The 20,349-nt window shown below is 41.3% G+C and overlaps 2 protein-coding genes across 5 annotated transcripts in view; both read right to left on the minus strand.

The window, feature by feature from the left end:
- Positions 1 to 15,505, minus strand: part of LOC116262241 (uncharacterized) — a 94,285-nt gene extending 78,780 nt beyond the window's left edge. For 2 of the 4 annotated variants that reach the window (XM_050079883.1, XM_050079880.1), the window contains exon 1: positions 15,117 to 15,505. In XM_050079883.1, the coding sequence (XP_049935840.1) occupies positions 15,117 to 15,474 (358 nt within the window). In that variant the 5' untranslated portion in view covers positions 15,475 to 15,505. Of the gene's footprint in view, positions 1 to 14,270; positions 14,453 to 14,603; positions 15,075 to 15,116 lie in introns of those variants that run through there. The other 2 variants (XM_050079881.1, XM_050079882.1) reach the window with 2 other exon arrangements.
- LOC126410428 (uncharacterized) lies at positions 6,214 to 14,259 on the minus strand. The gene is made up of 2 exons (XM_050079885.1): positions 6,625 to 14,259; positions 6,214 to 6,538 (listed from the first exon to the last, which is right to left on the minus strand). Exons 1-2 carry the CDS (start codon positions 7,455 to 7,457, stop codon positions 6,364 to 6,366), a joined length of 1,008 nt encoding a protein of 335 aa, XP_049935842.1. The 5' UTR covers positions 7,458 to 14,259; the 3' UTR covers positions 6,214 to 6,363.
- Positions 15,506 to 20,349: the final 4,844 nt, after the last annotated feature.

A 20,349-nucleotide genomic window follows, 5' to 3' on the forward strand; every position in this document is an offset into this window, starting at 1 on the left:
CAACTAAGAGTGCCAGTTTGGGAAGTTGAATGATAGATGAGAGAACGTCCGCTAGGGCCACTAGGGCATCCTCTCGATTTGGGGATTTTGGAGTTGACTCCTTCGTCCATGACCATCGGGCATCCGGCGGCCAAGGGGGTTGCTCAGGTGAGCGACTTGGGTGATGATCCTCTTCAGCATCTGGTGGGAGGAAACGAGCAGATTGAATTGGAAGTGATGGCCACCGGTTCTACCCACAAGGATCAAGGGAGCCTCTGGAAGTGGAGGCTGACCAAGTTCGACCGGAGGTCTTCATTCCTGCTGAAGATTTGTTGATGATGAAGTGTCCTTTCTGCCACCATGCCATCTGTTGTTTCATTGGTGGCAATACATAAAGAGGCATGGAATACACCTTTGTTATGAACAGCCTGCGTTGCTTGTAGAGGGAGGTAAATAATCCCCCGTCTTTTCCATTTTTTCTTTTTTTTTTCTTTTTTTTTTTCTTTTTTTTGAGAAAGGCCCATTCTTAGTCAGGGTTGAAAGCCCCCATGACCTTGCCATTGTTCTCCGCACTAGAGCTTGGTGACTAGGAGGGAAACCCTAGTCGGAAGCATATGGCTGTCGAGTATGTCCCTTAATGTTGAAGATTCTGTCAGGGTTCCTCTATGGGTGCATCGTCCCGGCATTCAAACTCACCCATGGGATCAACGTGTGTTCCGAGGGATCGCAGCCTTGTTAGGTGGGGCTCTCATGGAGGTCAATCCTTTCTCTCAAACCATGATGATGGTTGATTTTGTCTAGTTATGTTTGTCTGTTCCACTCAATTTCAACCCTAAAGCTGCAGTGGAACTATATATGGCTGGGGAGAAGTCGTTCCTGCAGGAAGTTGTCTATGAAGAGCATGTTAAATTGTGCGCATAATGTAAGGCAAATACTCACTTTGTTGAAAATTGCATGGCTTCGGAGGATCAATCTACCGCAGCTCACCCTTCCCCTTTTGTATCTTCGAGTTGGACTGAGGCCAAGTTCCTCAAGTGGGCGACCCCAAAAAAGAGCACAGAAGCACACTGGGTAGTTGAAGGTAATCCTGCAGCTTGACCTCCCAACCGTTTTGAGGTGCATAACAAAAACCAGACAGAGGAGTCGCCTTGGGCTTCTGATCTACTACGCATGGAAGCTAGTGACAATAGTAAGAAAGCTATCGGCCATAGCGACACGGTTACAGCTAACATTGAAAGAAAAGTGCAGAAGCTGGAGTCTGATTCCGGCCTCTCGCTCTTGACTGGCGACGAGCCTTGAAATCCCTCTCCAGACCAGTCGTTAACATCCCTTCAGTTAAGCATAGATGAAGGTTTTGTTGCACCAGACCCTCCTGACAGCTCTTTGTAGGCAGGTCGTGCAAGGACTTAAACCAAATCTAATGCAACAAAATTCTGGCTATATGGTCGACAAAAACTAGATCCATCCGGTTGACAGAGAGCAAGGATGTGGATTTGTCAGACCAAGGAAATCGAAAGCGAGCGCGAAAGCCATTAGAAAAACTCAGCAATTTCCTACCTGTTCAGTGGGATGCTCAGAGTGTAGGGATGAAGCTAGCCGAAGCTCAGGATTCTATTTCTATAACGATAAATTCCACAGACTGCATCGAGGGGCAGTGTGCGGACCAAGATCGCCAAGTTCATCACCCTCCAAATCAGAATCACAGTGGTCCTTCTTCAGGGGATAATCCGGACAGCATGGTAGTGTAGGTGGATTTCATTGACAGTCAGGCAGAGGGGAATGGAAATGACCAGCAGGCTGCAGGGTAGTAGCAGAGCTCCCGCCTTCTGAGTAGGAACTGAGGTTCTCAAACTCAGGTTTGAGGGAAATGTCAAATGAGCAGTGAAGACTGCTACATTTTATGCTTCCCTCTGTCTTTGTCTTTATTTCCCTTTCTTATGCAGGTGCTATCATGGAATGTGAGGGAACTGGGCCGAGCAGCGGCTAAGAGAGATCTCAGTATTATCATGCAGGACCACTCCCCAGATATTTATGTCTTCATTGACTCTCTGATATCTTCTCAGAAATTTAACATTTGGCAAAGAGGTTTTCCCTGTTTGGCTTTTGTCACTAATTCAATCTTTTGTAGTAATGTAGCCAGGATCATCCTCTACTGGAACCCAGCTACCGTTAGTGCTTGCATTGTCCATATGGACTGAGCATGGATTGTAGTAGATTTGTCTTCGTTTAGGGTTCTCAGTCACCCACTATGGAGTATACCTTAATCCTAACCCTCTGGTGCAACGTGAAGATTTTCACCGTCTGGTAGGTCACCTCCTCTTTTAGCAGGGCCCTTTAAGCTTAATGGGGGACTATAATGTTATGCGCAATCAAGATGATCAGACAGGTTGCCCTCCCAATCTTTAGAATTGCAAAGCTTTCAGATCTTTCACCTGTAATTTTGGCCTCCATGTAGTGGAAGATGCCCACAGGACATTTACTTGGTGCAACAATCGCCGGGGGGATAGCCGCTTCCTTTGTCAATTGGATTGGGCTTTACTTAATCAGGCTTAGGATGCTATCCCATGCAGGCTGGCTTCTCTTAAAGTACTCCCTCGCTCAACATCGGATCACAGTCCACTGCTGCTTAATGTTTTGAAACCTCTTAGAAGCTCCAACAGTAAGGGTTTTTTAAAATTTTGCATTGTTGGACCTTACGACCAGATTGTGAACAGGTTATTATGCAGGTTTGGGCTTCGGAAACAATGGGATGTCGCATGATCTGGCTGATTGAAAAATTAGAAGTGACCCAAAAGGTATTCTGTAACGCTCGGCATATGCAGGTCGGGTCGTGTCAGGGTCCAAACCCGGACCCGAGCTCCACCCGCGTGTGAGCCCGACGCCCTCTCCTCCCTCGTCTTTCACTCTTCTCCTTCGTCTTCCTCACAGACCCCCCCCCCCCCTCTCGTGCCAGCGCAAGGAAGAAGAAGACGACGGAGGTGCTGGGCGGCGATGAGAAGACGGAGGTGGTGCAGGCGGCGGCGAGGACGGCGGTGCTCCGGTAAGCCCCCAACCTCTTTCTTTCTTTCTTTCTTCTTCTCCCCTTTTCTCCTCCTCCCTCTCTCACTGTTTCTGTTGTCTCCCCTCTCAACCGCACGACCTCCCTCTTACGCAACCCTCTTTCTCTCGTGCTTTTCCCCTCTGCCATTCTCTCGCTCTCATGTCCTCTCTACCTACACTCTCCCCTCTCCGTCAGTGCTCTCTCTCTCTGTTGGCTCCCTCTCCATGATCATGCGGGTCCTTCTCAACCGAACCGTCCCTCTCAACTGAGTCTCCCTTTTTGCCTTTCCGACTACCTGATTCTCACGGCCGACTTCCCTTCTTCTAATGACAGATTTTCCCTTTGACCTCTCTTTTGCAATAACTCACCATATTTACGATTGTTTGGTCGAATTTCAGCTTGGGGACTTGTCTTCCCTCTCATAGCAGCGACTTTAAGGCATTGGTGGAGGCGGCAGTGAGAAATTTTAGCCGCTTGGAGACACTTGGACTCGTGAGGTGGCTGCCGGAAGGATTGCAGCAGTCTAGACTCTTGTTTTGGGGTGAGCAAGGCGAAATTGCGCCTATTTTATTGTATATTTTCCTCTGAAGCATGTATAATTATTGTTTGAGCATGCTAGAAGTTAGAATTTGATGTTTAGGGAGGCATGTTAACGACTTGGCTTTTGGGGGGAGTTTAGGATTATGTTGGAGAAGCGATGGTTAAGCTTGAAGTGTTGATTTTCGAAGCAATAGGGAAGCATGGTAGAGATTGCGAGGTTGTGGGGAAGATTTAGAACCGTCTTAGTGAGCACACGGCACATGCTTTTGTCAACGGGCGTATTGCAGTGTTAGTTGGAGAAGAATATGTAAATTGGGTATATTTTTGGGGAAGACGCTTTAACTATAGAAAGCATTTAAGAATGTATTAAGGATGGATCGATCGAAGCATTGTGTTTTGACGTTTAGTAGCAAGCAACGGCAAGATGTTAGGAAGCGGCCTATTAGAGGGCTTGTAGGTCGACACTACCGTCGAAACCTTCTTGAGGTGATGACATGCGCCTCAATGATTTTGTTTTATATTTGTTTGGATTGATAAGGTAATTAGTAAAAATCTTATCTTTTGTTTATGTCTGCAGGTACACCGGGCACGTCCCGTCGACCTTTAGCTACCATATTCGAAGTTCGAGGCATTTTGAAGAGTTTTGTGAGTGTGCCACAGGTATGGCGGCATTCCAGGCAAATCCCTGCCTGGGGCGAATGTCTAAATGTGTGTCCCTAGGATCGTGGGATCCTAAGATTGTGATGTGAATTGATTGATTGTTTTGTGAATGAATGTATGTATGCATGCGCATGATTTGATATATGACATGAATTGTTTTGGAAGGCTATTAGTAATTTGTTTTGAAAATGTGACGCATTTGCATGTGCATGCTAGAATTGATAACTGTTTAGGACAGATGAGGTGGGGTATCGAGTCGAATGCCTCCTCGACCCCAATTGTGCATTAGAAAGCATCCAAGAATGATAACTGCATAGGACAGCTACGAGCCAATCGTAGATCTAGGCTACTCTCTGTGGTTTGGCTAAGTTTTTCAAAGATGTGATTGATGTGATAATTGATGTGAATGTTGTATTTTGTTGCATACATATTGCCGTGGGCAATGATGCAAATGGATGAATTGGAGGGTAGTTGTACCCGTCTTGTATGATGGCTAGCAATGACTATTAATGTTATGTGTAGACCTCGTGTGGGGGGCAATTGGAGGTGTGGATGCACTCGTGAAGTGTACCAACCTCATGAGCTAGCCAGTCATCTTGTGAATGTGCAATTATAATGATAAGAATGAATGAATAAGAGATGAGAGGCCAGTGGGATGTGGCTATGTGTTTGGGAGACGTCCCGCTTTTGCCACTGGTCTCGCCTGTTCGGAGCGCAGGCGGTGCAAGGAGTTAATATGCCTAGGTTAATGACAATGAAAGCAAATGATTTTCTTGCTAGAATCCTCATTATTTTTTCCAAAATGAGGAGTCCATAATTCGTTAAGTGATTTCCTGGTTTTGAAACTTCTAAAACATTATCATTGATTTCCTTATAGTGGATCAGCCGATTCTCTTCCACGATAACTTCAGACAAGGCGTCATAGTAGGGATAGTTGGCCTGTGTAGTAAAGAAGTTCTTGCAATATCAAACTCAGACATTATTCTCATAAGAGAAGTATAGAACTTATCTTCTTGAATCAGTTTTTCTCTAAACAATTCATCTGACAATTGAGAGAACTCTCCATAATATTCTTTTATGAGCTCGTCTCCTTGCTGTTATTTAGAGATTTTTACTTGCAAATTCCATTTATGTGTCACATCTTTCATTGTATTTCTCTTTCAAGTACTTCCATACTTCGTGGGCTAAACCAAATTTAGATAACTGAGCACTAAATGTAGGATCCACGCTGTTTAGTAACCAAGACATCACCTTGTGATGATTGGTTTTCCACTATGCAACACGGGTACTGCTCCAAAAGAGCAGTACACGCACCATACCGGTACGGGTATGAGTGCAGCATTGACCGTGTCGGGTACGGTCAACATACCCGAGGTCGAATCCGACCATTTTCAGACTCGGTCAAAGTTGACCGAGTCCAAAATGGTCCATCGCACGTTTTAAAAAACCATTTTTTCCCTCTCTCTCGCACAATGCCTTCGCCTTCTCACCTCCCCCCTCGCCCTCTTGCCCCACACCATGAACAGTTGGAACAGCCATGGAACTTGGAAGTAGGCTAGCAGTCCCGTAGAACTTCCAAAGGATAGATTTTTTGTCTTGGAATTCTTAATATCTATAAATTTTGGATTATGATTTAATAATTTATATATATGCTACTTTGTTTGTAATTTTTTGATATATATATATATATATGTATTTATTAATTTATTTATGTGTACAGCCGTACCTGTATATATATATATGTATTTATTAATTTATTTATGTGTACAGCCGTACCTGTTCCCCTGTGTCCAAGAGTTTGTACAGTTTTTTGCTTTGTTTTGCAGTATACTTCCTTTGCTTATGTTGAGTCCTTTGTTTATGCTCGTTTGCTTGTAAGCTATGTCACACGGATACGGGTACGGGTATCCTATGGATACGGGTATGGGTACGGGGACACGGCATTTTCAAAATTTTAGGATACGCGGATACGGCGAATATTATATTCAAAAAAATTAAAAATGATAATAAAGAAAGTCTCAAACAAAACATTGTTCATCACCAAATCTCAAAAGTGATAACTGCTAAGACATAAGCAAGAAAGTCTCAAAGAAAGTTACAAAACATTGTTCATCAATCATCACAAAACATTGTTCATCATCATTCTAGTCATCATCAATGCCCAAATCATCGTTCTCCCCAATCTCCTCTTCTTCCACAATAGAAGATGTTGAGGGAATACAAGGTTCTTCGAATCTTGAATTAACAACTTCAAGTTCATTCTCTTGTTCTAAGTTAAAGTCCTCAACATTCACGTCCCAATATTTAGTTTCTCCTTCCCTACAAGACAAAAAAATTGTAATTATTATGATGTTAGCGAATAAGAAGAGAAACATCTAAATCAATAAATCATATACTTAATTTACCTATATTCTTCTTTGTTCCGTGATAGAAGCCGAAGGTTAGAATGCACATAAACCAGATTTTCTGCACGTTTGCTTGTGAGATTATTTCGTTTTATAGTGTGGATTTGTGAATATGTACTCCAATTTCTCTCACAGCATGAAGATGTAGCAGGTTGAACTAGCAATCTGAAAGCAAGGTATTGAAGAGTAGGATAAGCAGTTCCATGTTTAATCCACCAAGATAAAGATGGATAATTATCTTTGTCTACAGTTGCACCTACATCTTCTCCAATTCCAGTAGAAAACCTTTCAAACTCATCATTAGCTCGGCGATTTTGATGTACATCAATGAAAATCCTATTAATACATGCTACTCTGTTTGTTGATAATTCTAGATCCAGATGTGGTGGGGTTCTTCCAACACCCCCTGTAAGCCACTTTTTTCCATAATATTTAGGATTTAATGTATGTGCCATGCATTGAAGAGGATTGCTACTTTTATCCCATCTTGCAATCAATATTCTATGCACATGATCAAAAAATGCTGAATCTTCAAGTGCAATACTTTTTTTTTCATGCTTAAAAATAACCTCTTGGATTTTTTCAATCATAGTGTCCCACATCTCATACACACAGTGCAACGTTGAATTATCACAATCAAGAACTCTCAACATCTCCCAGATCGGTTCTGTGAATGCAAGAAAATAAAAGATTTGATCCCACCACTTGTCTTCAAGAATCATTCCTTTGATTGCTTGAGCTTTGTCATCATCATCAGCACGGTAGAAACTCCAATCATCATCAGTCACCATACTGATCAATGCACTTTTCACCCTTTTTATCCTTTTGACCATAACAATTAGAGATGCAAAACGTGTCTCTGCAACTCTTAATAATTTTAGATCAGAATGCTTGTTATAAATGGAAAGTGCATGTTGATGATTTACTATGAAATTTCTGATGTTCCTCACATCCTTTTCCAAGTCTTCAATCCACGAACATAATTCATAAGCATGAGGATCTTGCTCTTTACTTGGTGGATTGCATATACTCTTTAGAGCCAAATTTAAGCTATGAACTGCACAAGAAGTCCAAAAGATATGAGGGTACTCCTTTTCTATCGCAGTATACTTCCTTTGGTTATGTTGAGTCCTTTGTTTATGCTCGTTTGCTTGTAAGTTGTAAGGGAGTACCCTCCCACCGGTCTAAGTGTTATGTATTGGGATTCTTAGTTTTGGATGGTTGGCTTGGGAATCCTGTAAGCGGCTTCGGTCATCCTATATATGTAAAGTTGAAATCATTCTCCTTGCTTATCTTTCTCGTGATGTACCAATTTTCTAAGTTGAATACATTGCGAGATTTCTTTATTCACAAAGCATTCTTTATACACTTGTTTTCTAAAACTACCTTTGCGCCCCTTTCGGTGGTTTGAAGGCTTACGGCAATCAGGTTCTTGTCGTGCCGCACGGGCTGAAGGAGTCAGCCCGTGACAACTGGTATCAGAGCCTCAGGTTCTGCTCAATCTGGGGAAGCGATTGGATAGTCGGTGTAGAACTACACGTCGGCGATCGTTGATCGAGGAGGACATCCTGGCGACTCAATACAATCTGCGAAGCGCCAAGGGCAAGGGAGCAGCCCAGTCTGACGAGATGGGTACATCCCAGTGTCAGGAAGACCTGGCCGAGGTGGTGAACAAGTTGGTTACCGACGTGACTACTCATGAAGAAGCGTTGAGTAATGCAGCTGAGTCCTTTGGTGAAATGAAGGACGAGATGAAGATCCTACGGGATCAAATGGCCGATCTTATGGTCATGAATCAGTCACTTACTGACACAGTGACCGCACTGCAAGCTAAAGTCAAGGAACTTCAGATAAAGAACCGCACACTACAGCGACAGATCTCTGTAGGTGGAGGTGACGATCGGCCAACGAGGGTCGACGTTCAGAGGTCAGCGAAATACAATGGGACCCGGGATAGTCGAGTGATCGACAACTTTTTATTCCAAGTGGAATACTATCTGGATCTGCAAGGCGTTGTGGGGGACGACCTTCAGGTCAAGACTGCAGCTATGTTGCTGGAGGGCGATGCTGTGGCATGGTGGAGACGAAAACGGCTCGACATTCAAAAGGGGATCTGCACAATAGACACTTTCGATAATTTTCAGCGAGAGTGGATGACTTACTTCATGCCCCCGAATGCGACGTCATGCCTATCGGATGGTCGGTGAACTGAAACATACGAGATCGTTACGAGATTATGTGAGGGCCTATCAGAGGCTCATGTTAGATGTGTCAGATATGCAGGAACAAAATAAACTGAACTGGTTTATTTTGGGACTCCAATCGTGGGCACAATCCGAAGTAGAAAGGAGTAATCCAGAGACCTTAGAGGATGCTTATGTGGTAGCGGAACGCTTGGTCGATACCCAGCGCAAGAGCTACACTAACACCTTCAGGCCCTCGTAGAAGCCTGACCATGGAGGAAAGAAAGAGGATCAACGAGAACGTAAAGATGAATCATCGACTCAGCATCAAGTCGAGAGGAGGACATTCTTTCACAAAAATGACAACTCTCAGAATAGAGTGTTGAAATGTTGGTTTTGCGAAGATAGCCACTTGGGAAGGCAATGTCCGAAGCGTCAGAACAGAAACAATCAGGCAAGCTCTTCAAGACAATCTGCTAGTGCGGTACAAGGTGAAGAAGGGGAAGGACCAAAGGTGAGTGCACTTCAACTTTTGAACACCCTAAGAAAGGAGGAGAAAACGGAAGTGATAGCGGCACCTTCCAAGGAGCTCATGTACTTAGAGATTTTGGTAAATGGAAGGCCTACTATGGCCATGGTAGACACGGGAGCCACGCATAACTTCGTCTCAGATGAGAATGCGAGGAGATTGGGCCTCACCCTTGAGAAGGGAGAGTTACGCATGAAGGCGGTGAACTCAGAGGCAAAACCCATCCACGATATAGCCCGGGATGCGGTTGTGAAGATTGAGAGTTGGTCAGGAAGAGCCAACTTCTCGATGGTCCCGATAGATGATTTTCGGATGGTCCTAGGAATGGAGCTCCTCAATATCGCAAAGATGGTCCCGATGCCGCACCTGCGCAGTATCAGTATCATGGACGAGAAGTCTCCCTGTATGGTCCCAACAATATCGGTTAAGAGGGATAGGGGTAAGGCCGCAATGATATCTGCTCTTCAGTTGAAGATAGGTTTAAAGCACGGTGAAGATACGTACTTGGTGGCAATCAGGGAAGTGACTAATGACTCCCCTGGTTTGGTACCAAAGGCGCTTGCGCCTGTCTTAGCGAAATTCGCAGGAACAATGCCTGCGGAGCTCCCTAGACGGCTGCCACCTCGACGTGAGGTGGATCATGCCATAGAACTCATTCCTGGTGCCAAACCCCCGGCAGTGGCACCTTATCGAATGGCCCCTATAGAATTAAAAGAGTTTCGGTGACAATTGGACGAGATGCTAGCTGGAGGTATAATCAGACCTTCCAAAGCTCCTTTTGGTGCACCAGTGTTATTCCAAGCAAAACATGATGGTTCCAAAAAACTGTGTGAATTATCGAGCGCTGAACAAAGTAACGATGAAAAACAAGTACCCCTTACCTTTGATTGTAGATCTGTTTGATCAACTAGGCGAAGCTCGAGTATTTTCCAACCTGGACCTCAGATCGAGATATTGGCAAGTTCGGATTGTTGACGGTGACGAGCCAAAGACAACTTGTGTCACTCGCTACGGTGCCTTTGAATTCTTGGTAGTGTCGTTCGGGTTGACGAATGCCGCAGCCACTTTTGTTTTCTAAAACTACCTTTGCGTCCCTTTCGGTGGTTTGGAGGGTTACGGCAATCAGGTTCTTGCCGTGCCGCACTGGCTGAAGGAGTCAGCCCATGACAGTACCCCTGCACCCAAGTTTTTGAAAAATGATTTGTACTCGTACTGGCACCCATACCCCTACCTATGTGACATAGGTTTTCCATTCTTTCCATTTCTTTTCAAACTCTTTGACTGCCTTATCTCCCTCATTTCCCTTTAGCTCTTCAATTTTTCTGTCCATGGTTTTAGTAAGACTTATTGTAAGCTCAATTTCAGTCCCTTCAATGTAAACCCAAAGACCTTGCCCTCCTATATGGTGCTTTATGGTTGAAGCCCATATAACAAAGTTGGTTTGAGTAAGTTTAAGAAGGGGCTGAAGTTAGAAATATTCCTTCTTATCCATTGGAAAAGTAAACTAGCCTGCCTTTTGAAGAGAAAAAGAAAGCGCACCAGTTTCAAGACAGTCAATACGTTTTGTTGTAAATGATCCACAGCAGTATGTCACAGTTGACAGCAACTTCAACCTCGACCGGTGCTTCTAATAATGCTGATACAGCACCAACAGATCACTCCAAAACAATATGTCAGAGTTGACACTGCTCTTCAAGAGCTTACAAAAAAGAAAGAAAAGATACAATAAATAGAAGAGAAAAAGATCCCTTGGAGTCTCCAATGGCTAGAAATCTAGCCGTTGGAGAGTCCAACTGGATAAAGTTAGCCATATCTTTGGCTGAAAAGTAAAACTAAAAATAAAATATAGAAGTAAAAGGAAAATAATAAAAGAAATGGATCTAACCTATTACAAGATAAATCTATCCTACCAAGTTAATTGAAGAGAAACATAGCTTTCTAACACCTCTCTCCTCCTATCTTTTTCTAATAGTTATGAAGATGTTCATCCGTAAGCTCAAATTTGAACATGGCATGTGTCGGCTTGAGATACTATCCCTACTACTCGCCCAGATCATCAATTACTGGGCTACAAACCTTAGACTTCATTCTGCCACAGTTCAGAAACTTGATAAGCCTCTGGCCAACTTTGTTTAGGCTGACACTGATAACCATCGGCATCGACATCAACTCAGTTGCAAAGTCTTATGTAAGCCGGTTGGTGAAGGGGGCATTGACTTGACCGATATTCACACTCTCAATAGGGCTATGTTGATCCAGATGGCATTCAAAGTATATTGTAGCGACTCGGTGTGACCGTGTGGGCTGATATGGTGAGGAAGAAATACCTCCGTCGTAACAACGTTCGGGTACCAAAGAAGGCTGTTAACCAGTCGGCATCATGGAAAGCTATTCTATGGGCACGGACAGCCATTAGTCACCATGTTCATTGGAAACCTGGAAATGGAAGTCGCGTCCGTTTTTGGTTCTGCTCTTGTGGGGGTGCGGAATTAAAGGCTGACTGGTGTTGATTTCAGGGCTGCTGAGAGTCACTTCGAGAAGACTGTGGCTCAGATCAAATTGGATAAAGCGCAAGTTCAGGCTGTGATAAACCAGACTTGGATCAGTCATGCTATTGAGCCCTTGCAATTAATTGATAGCCCTGATCGACTTTGGTGGGATGACAATGAAGCTTCTTCCCTCTCTTGCAAAAAGATCTATGATCATATTAGGATCAAAAGGAATAGAACTGCTTGGAACCAGCCCCCCCTAATGCAGCATCGTTCAACTTTCTAGCGGCCCAAAATAGGCTGGTTACCTTGGACAGATTCAAGAAACAAGGCATTCCACTTGCAAACCAATGTGTTTTCTGTATGAGAGAGGAAGAAACAGTGCCTCACCTATGAGCCGGCAGGCTTTGCAGCGAACTTCTACTTCTGTCATCAAAATCAGGTTATCTTCATATCTCTATTCCGAATGTGCTGAAGCCATCTGTCATCTAATATTCCTAAGTCAGTTTCTAATATTGCCCAATATTTCTCTGTCAACCCCTAATTTTCTTAACTGTTTCCACTATCTTCTGATATTTCTCTGTCATGCCCCATTTTCGTATCCTTTGCTGTCTAATATACACAATACACATAAAAAATTCTTGGCTTGTACCTCTTTTTTTTTTTTTTACCTCTGTATTCTGTTTATATCAGACTATATTTGTCTCTGGATATAAAAATGATCCCACGTTCATCTTTGATATCTTGATACATATATCTGGCATGAATCAGTGCTGACACAGATGTGTTCATTAAGTCTGTTCTGTTTTCTGATTTCTTTCAGCTCTTATCTGCCTTATTCATCACTTTACATTCAACAATCAAGAGGATGGTTTTCTATTGATGGCCAGTCCAGCATAAAACAACCTGCAGATTCAGTATTGAGCCTCATCCGACCTTTGAAAGAAAAGGCAAAACGAAGTCATGAATTTTACTTTTGCAAAGACACCATTGGCTGGTCATTTTATCTCTGGTTACTCTATGTTCTTTAAGATCTGCTGATTGATAAAGTGGTCAAGCTCCTTCTTCTTTCTTCTATCTTCCTTCTTCCGAGAAGTTAATATTCTTGTCGTCTACTTTTTTCTCTAGGTTTCCTAGTTATATATCTTTGTGCATTATCTGTGGATTCTCCTTCCAATTCTGGTCCTTCGACAAACTTTCTTAACCAGCTGGTCACCGAAAAGCTTTTCACAGACTAATTTTTCAACATGGAAGAGACAAACAATTCCGTTCATATGGAGTTAGGATCTCGATCATCATTTGGATGGTTTTTTTCCTGCACCACCGTGATCTGTTTTGCAGGAAACAAAGGATGAAAGGGGTGCCAACATCCACTAAATCTGTCAAGAATCTAGAATATATGGCTTTGAAGAAATGTGATCAGTCTCTGGTTGCATAAATTACCTCCACACTTTCTGAGGAAGTGCTAGCTAGCATTCCAGAGGCTTGCAGAACTGCAGAATTATGGAGTACACTCTCACACGTATTCACAAATATCAGAGGCTCGAGTTTTTAATCTAAAGAATCAGTTTCAAAATTTGAAGAAGTGCCCGAGTTGCAGCCTAGGCAAAGGCATGGTTTTTAGCCTAAGACACATGAAGCATACAAAAACTTGGGTACATATATACATATATATATATATATATGTCTGTCTGTCTGTGTGTGTTAATTATGTGTGTGTGTGTGTGTGTGTGTGTGTTAGTGTGTGTGTGTGTGTGTGTACGTGTGTGTGTGCATAATTGTGTCATTTAATCAAAATGGTCAAACAACTCACAAGTTGAGCACTTTACACCGTAGCTTTTCAAAAGATAAAAGACAACTGCACTTCTAAGTTTTCAACCTTCACTCTCAGAAAAGGTGTGTCAACTCTCCTTTTTTGAGCTGACAACCTTCACAAACATCCAATGCCAATCTAACAAGATCAGGTAGTTGATGTCAGGTCAAGGTAGTGCTTATATTTCTCATCATTCAAACACTTTCGCCCTCAATGTATTGAGAAATGCCACATCCATATCTATGTGATGTAGCTTTTTAGATTATGCAACCAATCCAATCAAACGCTGAATGTAGACGTAAGTTTTGATTACGATAATATAGCCTCTAGATATGGTTTCCATGATATGGATGTTGGCTGTTGGTATGCCAGGGCACGTTACCTTCAAAGGCTCCTTAAGGACTGTGACTCATAGTCCATATCTCCTGCTATTTAGAAGCCTAAGTTACTCGGGTATTGTACCTTTTAAATATTTTAGAGGCTAGCAGCGAATGTAGATCAAATAAAGTGTAGCTTTTTGCAAAAAAATATGGTCTATTATGACTTGCCTTTGATATTAATGGTTTTCCAGTATAGGTTACTAAGAATCAAAAAACATTATAGGTTGATAAGCAAGCGTTTTTTATAATAACCTCCAATAATCTGCTTGTACAACCGTTGATCTTTGTAGTTAGAAAATATGATCATCTCGCCGTGAAGAAAGAATGCGCCACCTCCATACTCCTGGGCTAGTGTCCGAACGGAGAAGTCGGGAGGTGTAATGTCTTCAGGCGCATCTCCTTGATTTGCTGGTTCCATAACAAGCACAGAACGTCTGTAACCGAATTTTTGGAAAGTTTGTCAGTATAAGTCGTAAGTAGATTTGCACAAGCAGTCGCAAGTAGTCGCAAGGAAAAGGTTTGGTAATAACAAATGCCTAAACCATAAACATTTAGGAATGAAAAGGGAAAATGAGAGAAAAAGACCTAGAGAGAAGAAGTTCTGTCGCGTCGTTTACCGCTTGAAAATGCATTCAGAAGCAAAAGAAAGGCTTTTCTTGCCAAACTGAGGTACCCCAACGGATAAGAACCTTTACCTCTAAAACTTAAAAGGAACTAAAGAACCAATAAATTGATTTCATCAGAAATTCTGCTTAGCATATTAGGGACCATTGTTTCCCCATCCTTTTCCACTGAGACTAAACAAGCATAGAGTATTTCTGAAATTCTGAGTAGCATATTACGGGCCATTGATTCCCCTCAACAAGGCCTAGAGGATTCAGAATTGTAGTTATACCAACGAAAACGATGTCAGTTCGTTAGTATCTGAGTAATCTCCACTCTCACGTGCACCGCTGATGCAACCCCAGACCCACCCATCAATGGACACTTTAGTATTGACAACTTGACTACCTACTCGCTTACTTTTCTTGGCCTTCAATATCCACATTGACGAAAAAGAGCAATTATGACCCAGACAAGGAGAGAGAGAGCACCAACCCAGACTCGTTGGGGCGGACCTCAAGCCAGATAAGGCGGCCACTACCATCGAAGGACATCCCACCGAGCCTCTTCTCCGCCCTGCAGACAGCGTCTGCTGTGATTGGAGACTTCCAGGACCCGTACTGTGCTCGAATCCCCCAACACTAGACGACGACATGGCCCTCACGAGGGAAACAGAAAGCCGGGGCCGAAGACGAGGGGCTCCAACGAGTCCGCTAAATCTGTAAGGGGGGCGGAGGAAAGGAATTAAGGTGGAACGGAGCGCCCTCGACGTCGCTCTGCAAGAAGTGGAGAGGGAGGAAGAGAAGGGTGCGCTAGTGGCGGCAGTCGAGCGCAGTAGCGGACGCGCGGCCATCGCTCCCTCTTGTCATCGGGTCTGGGTCGAGATAAACTTTTGGCTTGTGGACATAAAGTGGATCTTGTTGTTAAATTCATAATTCTGGTTCGGGTCGGCAAGCCTGGGGCGTGGTTTGGTTCAAATTCAATTAAAATGATCGGGGTCATCCAGTTGGGGCCCCAGTGGCCATAACTACAACAAAAATTGAATACGATGCTCATTGGGAGTAAATGCAATCCTATAGAGAGAACGCCAACAAAGGAAGGTGAATGATTAATAAAATTGAGAACAAGTTTATAGAATTGATGAAATCCAACAATGAGGATTTGCTTTTTAACTCATGGCCAATAAAGCATAAGGATAACTAGTGCAACTTGAAGGTGGCGAGAAAAACAAAATCAACACGCAACCCTACCCAAAAAAAAAAAATTACTCATAAATTCTTCCATAACAAGCAAGCTAGTTGTGACAGAATTTTTGAATAGTTTGTCAGTATAATTCCCAGTTTGCAATTTTCCACCACGCAAATTACTCAAAACTCTTGCAAGTTTACAACTTAATTCCAACACATAAGGTATCCAAGCTGTAATGTCTGCCCATTTTAAATGGATAAATAAGCTTCAACTTTCATTTTTTTTTTTTTTGTTTATCATTTTGTTAACGGTCCTTTATCATTTTGGAAAATATCATTTTTTTTAAAATATGATTTTTTTTTAGGTGGGACCCAGCTGAAGACCGCAGAGGGGCAAGAGCCACCCTTATTGACCCAAAAACATATCCAGATGTGGACTTACTGTCGTTTTTACAGCCAATAAAATCTGCATCGATATAGCCAACTAGAGTTAATTCTTTAACTTGGTAGGACAATTTCAACCATTTTGTTTCTTTAATATACCGAAAAATTCTTTTAACTGCTTTTCAGTGAGGCCATCCCAGATTACTTTGGTAGCGGATCCTAACACCAAGATGAAAGCTTATGATACATTAAGCTACCAATAGCGTGTGCATATGAAACATTTAATTTCTGTTGTCCTTCACTGGGACAATCACTTTTGCTTAGATTTGTTCCTTTGGCTATGAGAGTTTCAATAGGTTTGCAATGTTGCGTGCGAAACTTCTTTAAGATATAATCAATGTATCATTTTTAGCTCAAACTTAGTATTGTCGAGTTTCTATCTTGAGTGATCTTTATTCCTAGTATATAAGATGCTTCAACCATGTCCTTCATTTCAAAGTTCTCATTCATCCAAGTCTTTGTTATGAGCATCATATTGTTATCATTCTAGTCAATAAAATATCATCAACATATAATGACAGTATGCAAAAGAGACTCCCACTTTTGTAGACATATACATAGTGGTCCAGTTGTTTTGCTAAGTATCAAAGCTTTGTGATTGCCTTACAAAAGGTAAAGTGCTACCGTCTAGGCGACTGCTTCAAATCGTACAATGATTTATTCAACTTGTACACTTTGTCTTCATTGTCATTGATGACATATTTTTGTGGTTGAGTCGTATATATAGTTTCTTTTAACTCACCATTCAAAAAAGCAGTCTTTACATGTATCTGACAAACATCCAAGTCATAGAAGGCTGCAATATCTAGAATAATTCTGATTCATACAAATTTTGCAACCAGTGAATATGTTTCTAAATAATCAATTCATTCCTTTTGGGGAAAACCTTTCACCACCAATTTTGCTTTATATTGCTCGACTGATCCGTGAGTTTTATATTTTTTCTTTATCACTCATTTACACCCAATGGGTCTTCTATCCTTAGGAATGTCTATTAGTTCTCAGACAATTCTTTTTTATGGATTCGATTTTTTCATCCATAGCGTTTACCCAATCTGACGATTCATGTGAGTTTATTGCTTCATTATATGTCAAATTGTGAGATATTTCGTGAATATTTGTTAAACAGCATAGCTTCTTTACTAGACATGCGTAGTAATCGTTCAAATATGAGCGAGGAGCTTTAGGTCTTTTATGACCTAACAAAGTCTGAAAAGATGAGATACTTAAATCAGTTGGTTCATAACCAAACTATTCTACAGGCTGTTCATACTCAATTGGTTCATTACCAAACTGTTGTCCAGTAAGTTTGTTGTCTGAATATTTTTTTTAATAAATCAAATCATTCAATAGATCAGTTTGATCTCCCACTAGATCATTGTCTTTATTATTGAGTTCTTCTAGGAACTCTGTGTCCCTACTTTCGATAAGTCCCTCATTCGAGTGGCATAATATGTAGCCTTTGGATCATTTCAGAAATCTAATAAACAAACATCTTACATATCTGATATCTAATTTATCCACTTCTGGATCTAGAATTTTCAAATGTGCTATAGATCTTCATCTCCTCAGATGTCTCAAACTAGTTTCACACCAATCTATCTCTCATAAGGAGTGGTTGGGACTGCTTTGCAGTATTCGATGAAGTCATTTGATATATACTCACCACCTCAATCAAACCTTACAACCTTGATATATTTTTCAAGATGTCTCTCGATTTCATTTTTATATTCTTTAAATTTTTCAAGTGCTTCAGATTTATATTTGATCAGGTAAAAATAACCAAGTTTTGAGAAGTTGTCAATAAATATTATGAAATATAACATGCTACTATGTGTTTGGATTATGGAAGGTCCACAAATATCTGTATAGATAATCTTCAATAGACCAATGGCTCGAATTACTTTAGATAGAAATTATTTCCTTGTTATCTTTTCATATAAACAAGACTTGCATTTTGCGAAATCATTTATATTTATATTGGGTAGTATACCTTGTTGTGCTAGAGTCTTCATCTTGTTGAGGCTTACATGGCTTAATCTTTCATGTCATAAGTTTGTACTCACACTCAATGCACAGTCAATATAAACAGAATTTGAAGCTTTATTCATTTAATTGAGTTTAAACATGTCATGTTCTTTTACATATTTTCCTTCGAACATGGTCCTCTCACGTTTTCCCATTGTGGCTTTCTCTACAACAAAATAGACTTCAAAACATTTTTCAGTCAGAGCGAGGACAAACACTAAGTCCCTCCTCATGGGGAAAACATACAAAATTTTATTAAGAATGACACTGGTGCCCTCAACATTTAATCGATATGACCTGATTCCCATGACATCACAATTTGAGTTATTTTTCATGTAGACCTTTTGCAATGTGACAAGTAGCCTCTGAATCTACCCACTAACCATTCAGATCTCCATTTGTGGATTAAACACTGTGACACAACACAAATGACTTCACTATTGAAAGTGCCCTTGATTTTTCCTCACGTTGTTCTTGTCCTGACCATTGTTGTTCTTATTGTTTGGAAACTTTGTCCTACAGTTCTTCTTGAAGTGTTCAGGCTTTTCGCACCTGTAGCATTTCACTACAGCTCTTTAAGATCTCTGAGTACCTACAAAATTGTGTTTAAACTTGTCATCATTTCTCTTTTTAAATTGTTTGGGTCTTACAGACACATGACTACTAGCATATTTATCCTGGCCTATCATTAGTTATGCATTCTTTCTCTTGACCAAGTGTTATTGATAAATAAGAAACTGAATGGGGAGCTTCTCTAATGTTAGAGTGTCAAATTGGAGACTCAAGCAGTGGCTACAATATCTCAAGAAGGAAGTACACTATTCAGGATCGTACAAATCTGCATGTTGTCGAGTATCACATTTCCTACTACAACTATGTCTTTAGCCATGACCAACAACTTGTTAACATGGTCAACCACGTTATCTCACTCCTTCATTTTATATGAATTATACTGTTCTATGAGTAACTGAACATGCATCGTAGTAGTGGTGTTATACTTTGAGGAGATGACATCAAACATCTCCTTGGCTGTTGAACAATTTTCAAACACCCTGATCAGGTCATTTTCCATGAAGGCTAACATGATGGTTTTAGTCGTCAAGTCATCAGTCTCAATGGAATCATATGCTTTCCTTTCCTCATCTGTGGGCTTGTCTCTTAAAGTAAGAAAATGTTTGTTGATTATATAGATTAGCCTCTCAAGAGTCAAGGCCAACATGATTCTACGCTTTCATCCATGGAAGTTCGTTCCATTGAGTTTCTCAGTTTTGGCCAATTCTGAGGCTCCCACTTTAGAAGTCATTTCCAAGTTTTGAATTTTAATGACAAGTAAAGAACAATAGAGATAGTTAAATCTAACACAACATAAAAAAATATCACGTCAAGAAATCCCCCATAATAATATTCTAAAATATCACTTAGGAGAGCAAGGAGATCTCAATTTTAAATTTCATAACAAGATTTTCTTTTTTTATTTTTAAAACTATTTTTGGAACCCTCTTTTAGGAATTTTTAATAAGTCTAAGGGTATTTCTATGCAATTTTGCATAAAATCTCGGTTTTAAACCGAATTTAACTTTTGCAAGCCTCCGAAAAAGTTTTTTAAAAAATGTTGTGGCATTAATTTCTATAAAATGACATAGTGTTTTTGAAAATATTACAAAAATGATGGACTAAATCTATAATTTTCAACTTTGACAGCATTTTTGAAAATATTGTGAAAGTGGTGGATAAATCTATAATTTTTAAAATTTGATTATAAATTCGCTCTAAGCCGATCTTTTCTCATTTTCCTCTCGTGAGTGCCCTTCTCTGCTAGGGTTTCCTCTGGTGAGCGTTCGTGACTCGCGCTCAGCTTGTGGTTCGTTTCGCTATAGAGAAACCGACCAGAGCAGCAACCGACGAGAGGCCGCAATAGTGGACCGAGGGTTCCCGCCTACCTTTCTGCGGTCGGTGATGGTGGGTCTCGATAATTGAAAGGGAGAGGAGCTGATGGGAAATGCCTGCCCTGGAAAACCCTCATCTCTCTCCTCTATCGCAACACCGGTGGAACTGACCCCATCAAGGGC

The sequence above is a fragment of the Nymphaea colorata genome, chromosome 10 (genome assembly GCF_008831285.2).
Source record: "Nymphaea colorata isolate Beijing-Zhang1983 chromosome 10, ASM883128v2, whole genome shotgun sequence".
Lineage (NCBI taxonomy): Eukaryota > Viridiplantae > Streptophyta > Magnoliopsida > Nymphaeales > Nymphaeaceae > Nymphaea > Nymphaea colorata.

What these genes read in the sequence shown, in the direction of transcription:
- LOC126410428 (XM_050079885.1), bottom strand. Translation starts at nt 7,457, where the DNA reads ATGGTCAAAAGGATAAAAAGGGTGAAAAGTGCATTGATCAGTATGGTG. An exon ending in CGGAACAAAGAAGAATATAG is followed by an intron (nt 6,539 to 6,624) that starts GTAAATTAAGTA and finishes TTTGTCTTGTAG; the next exon opens with GGAAGGAGAAACTAAATATT.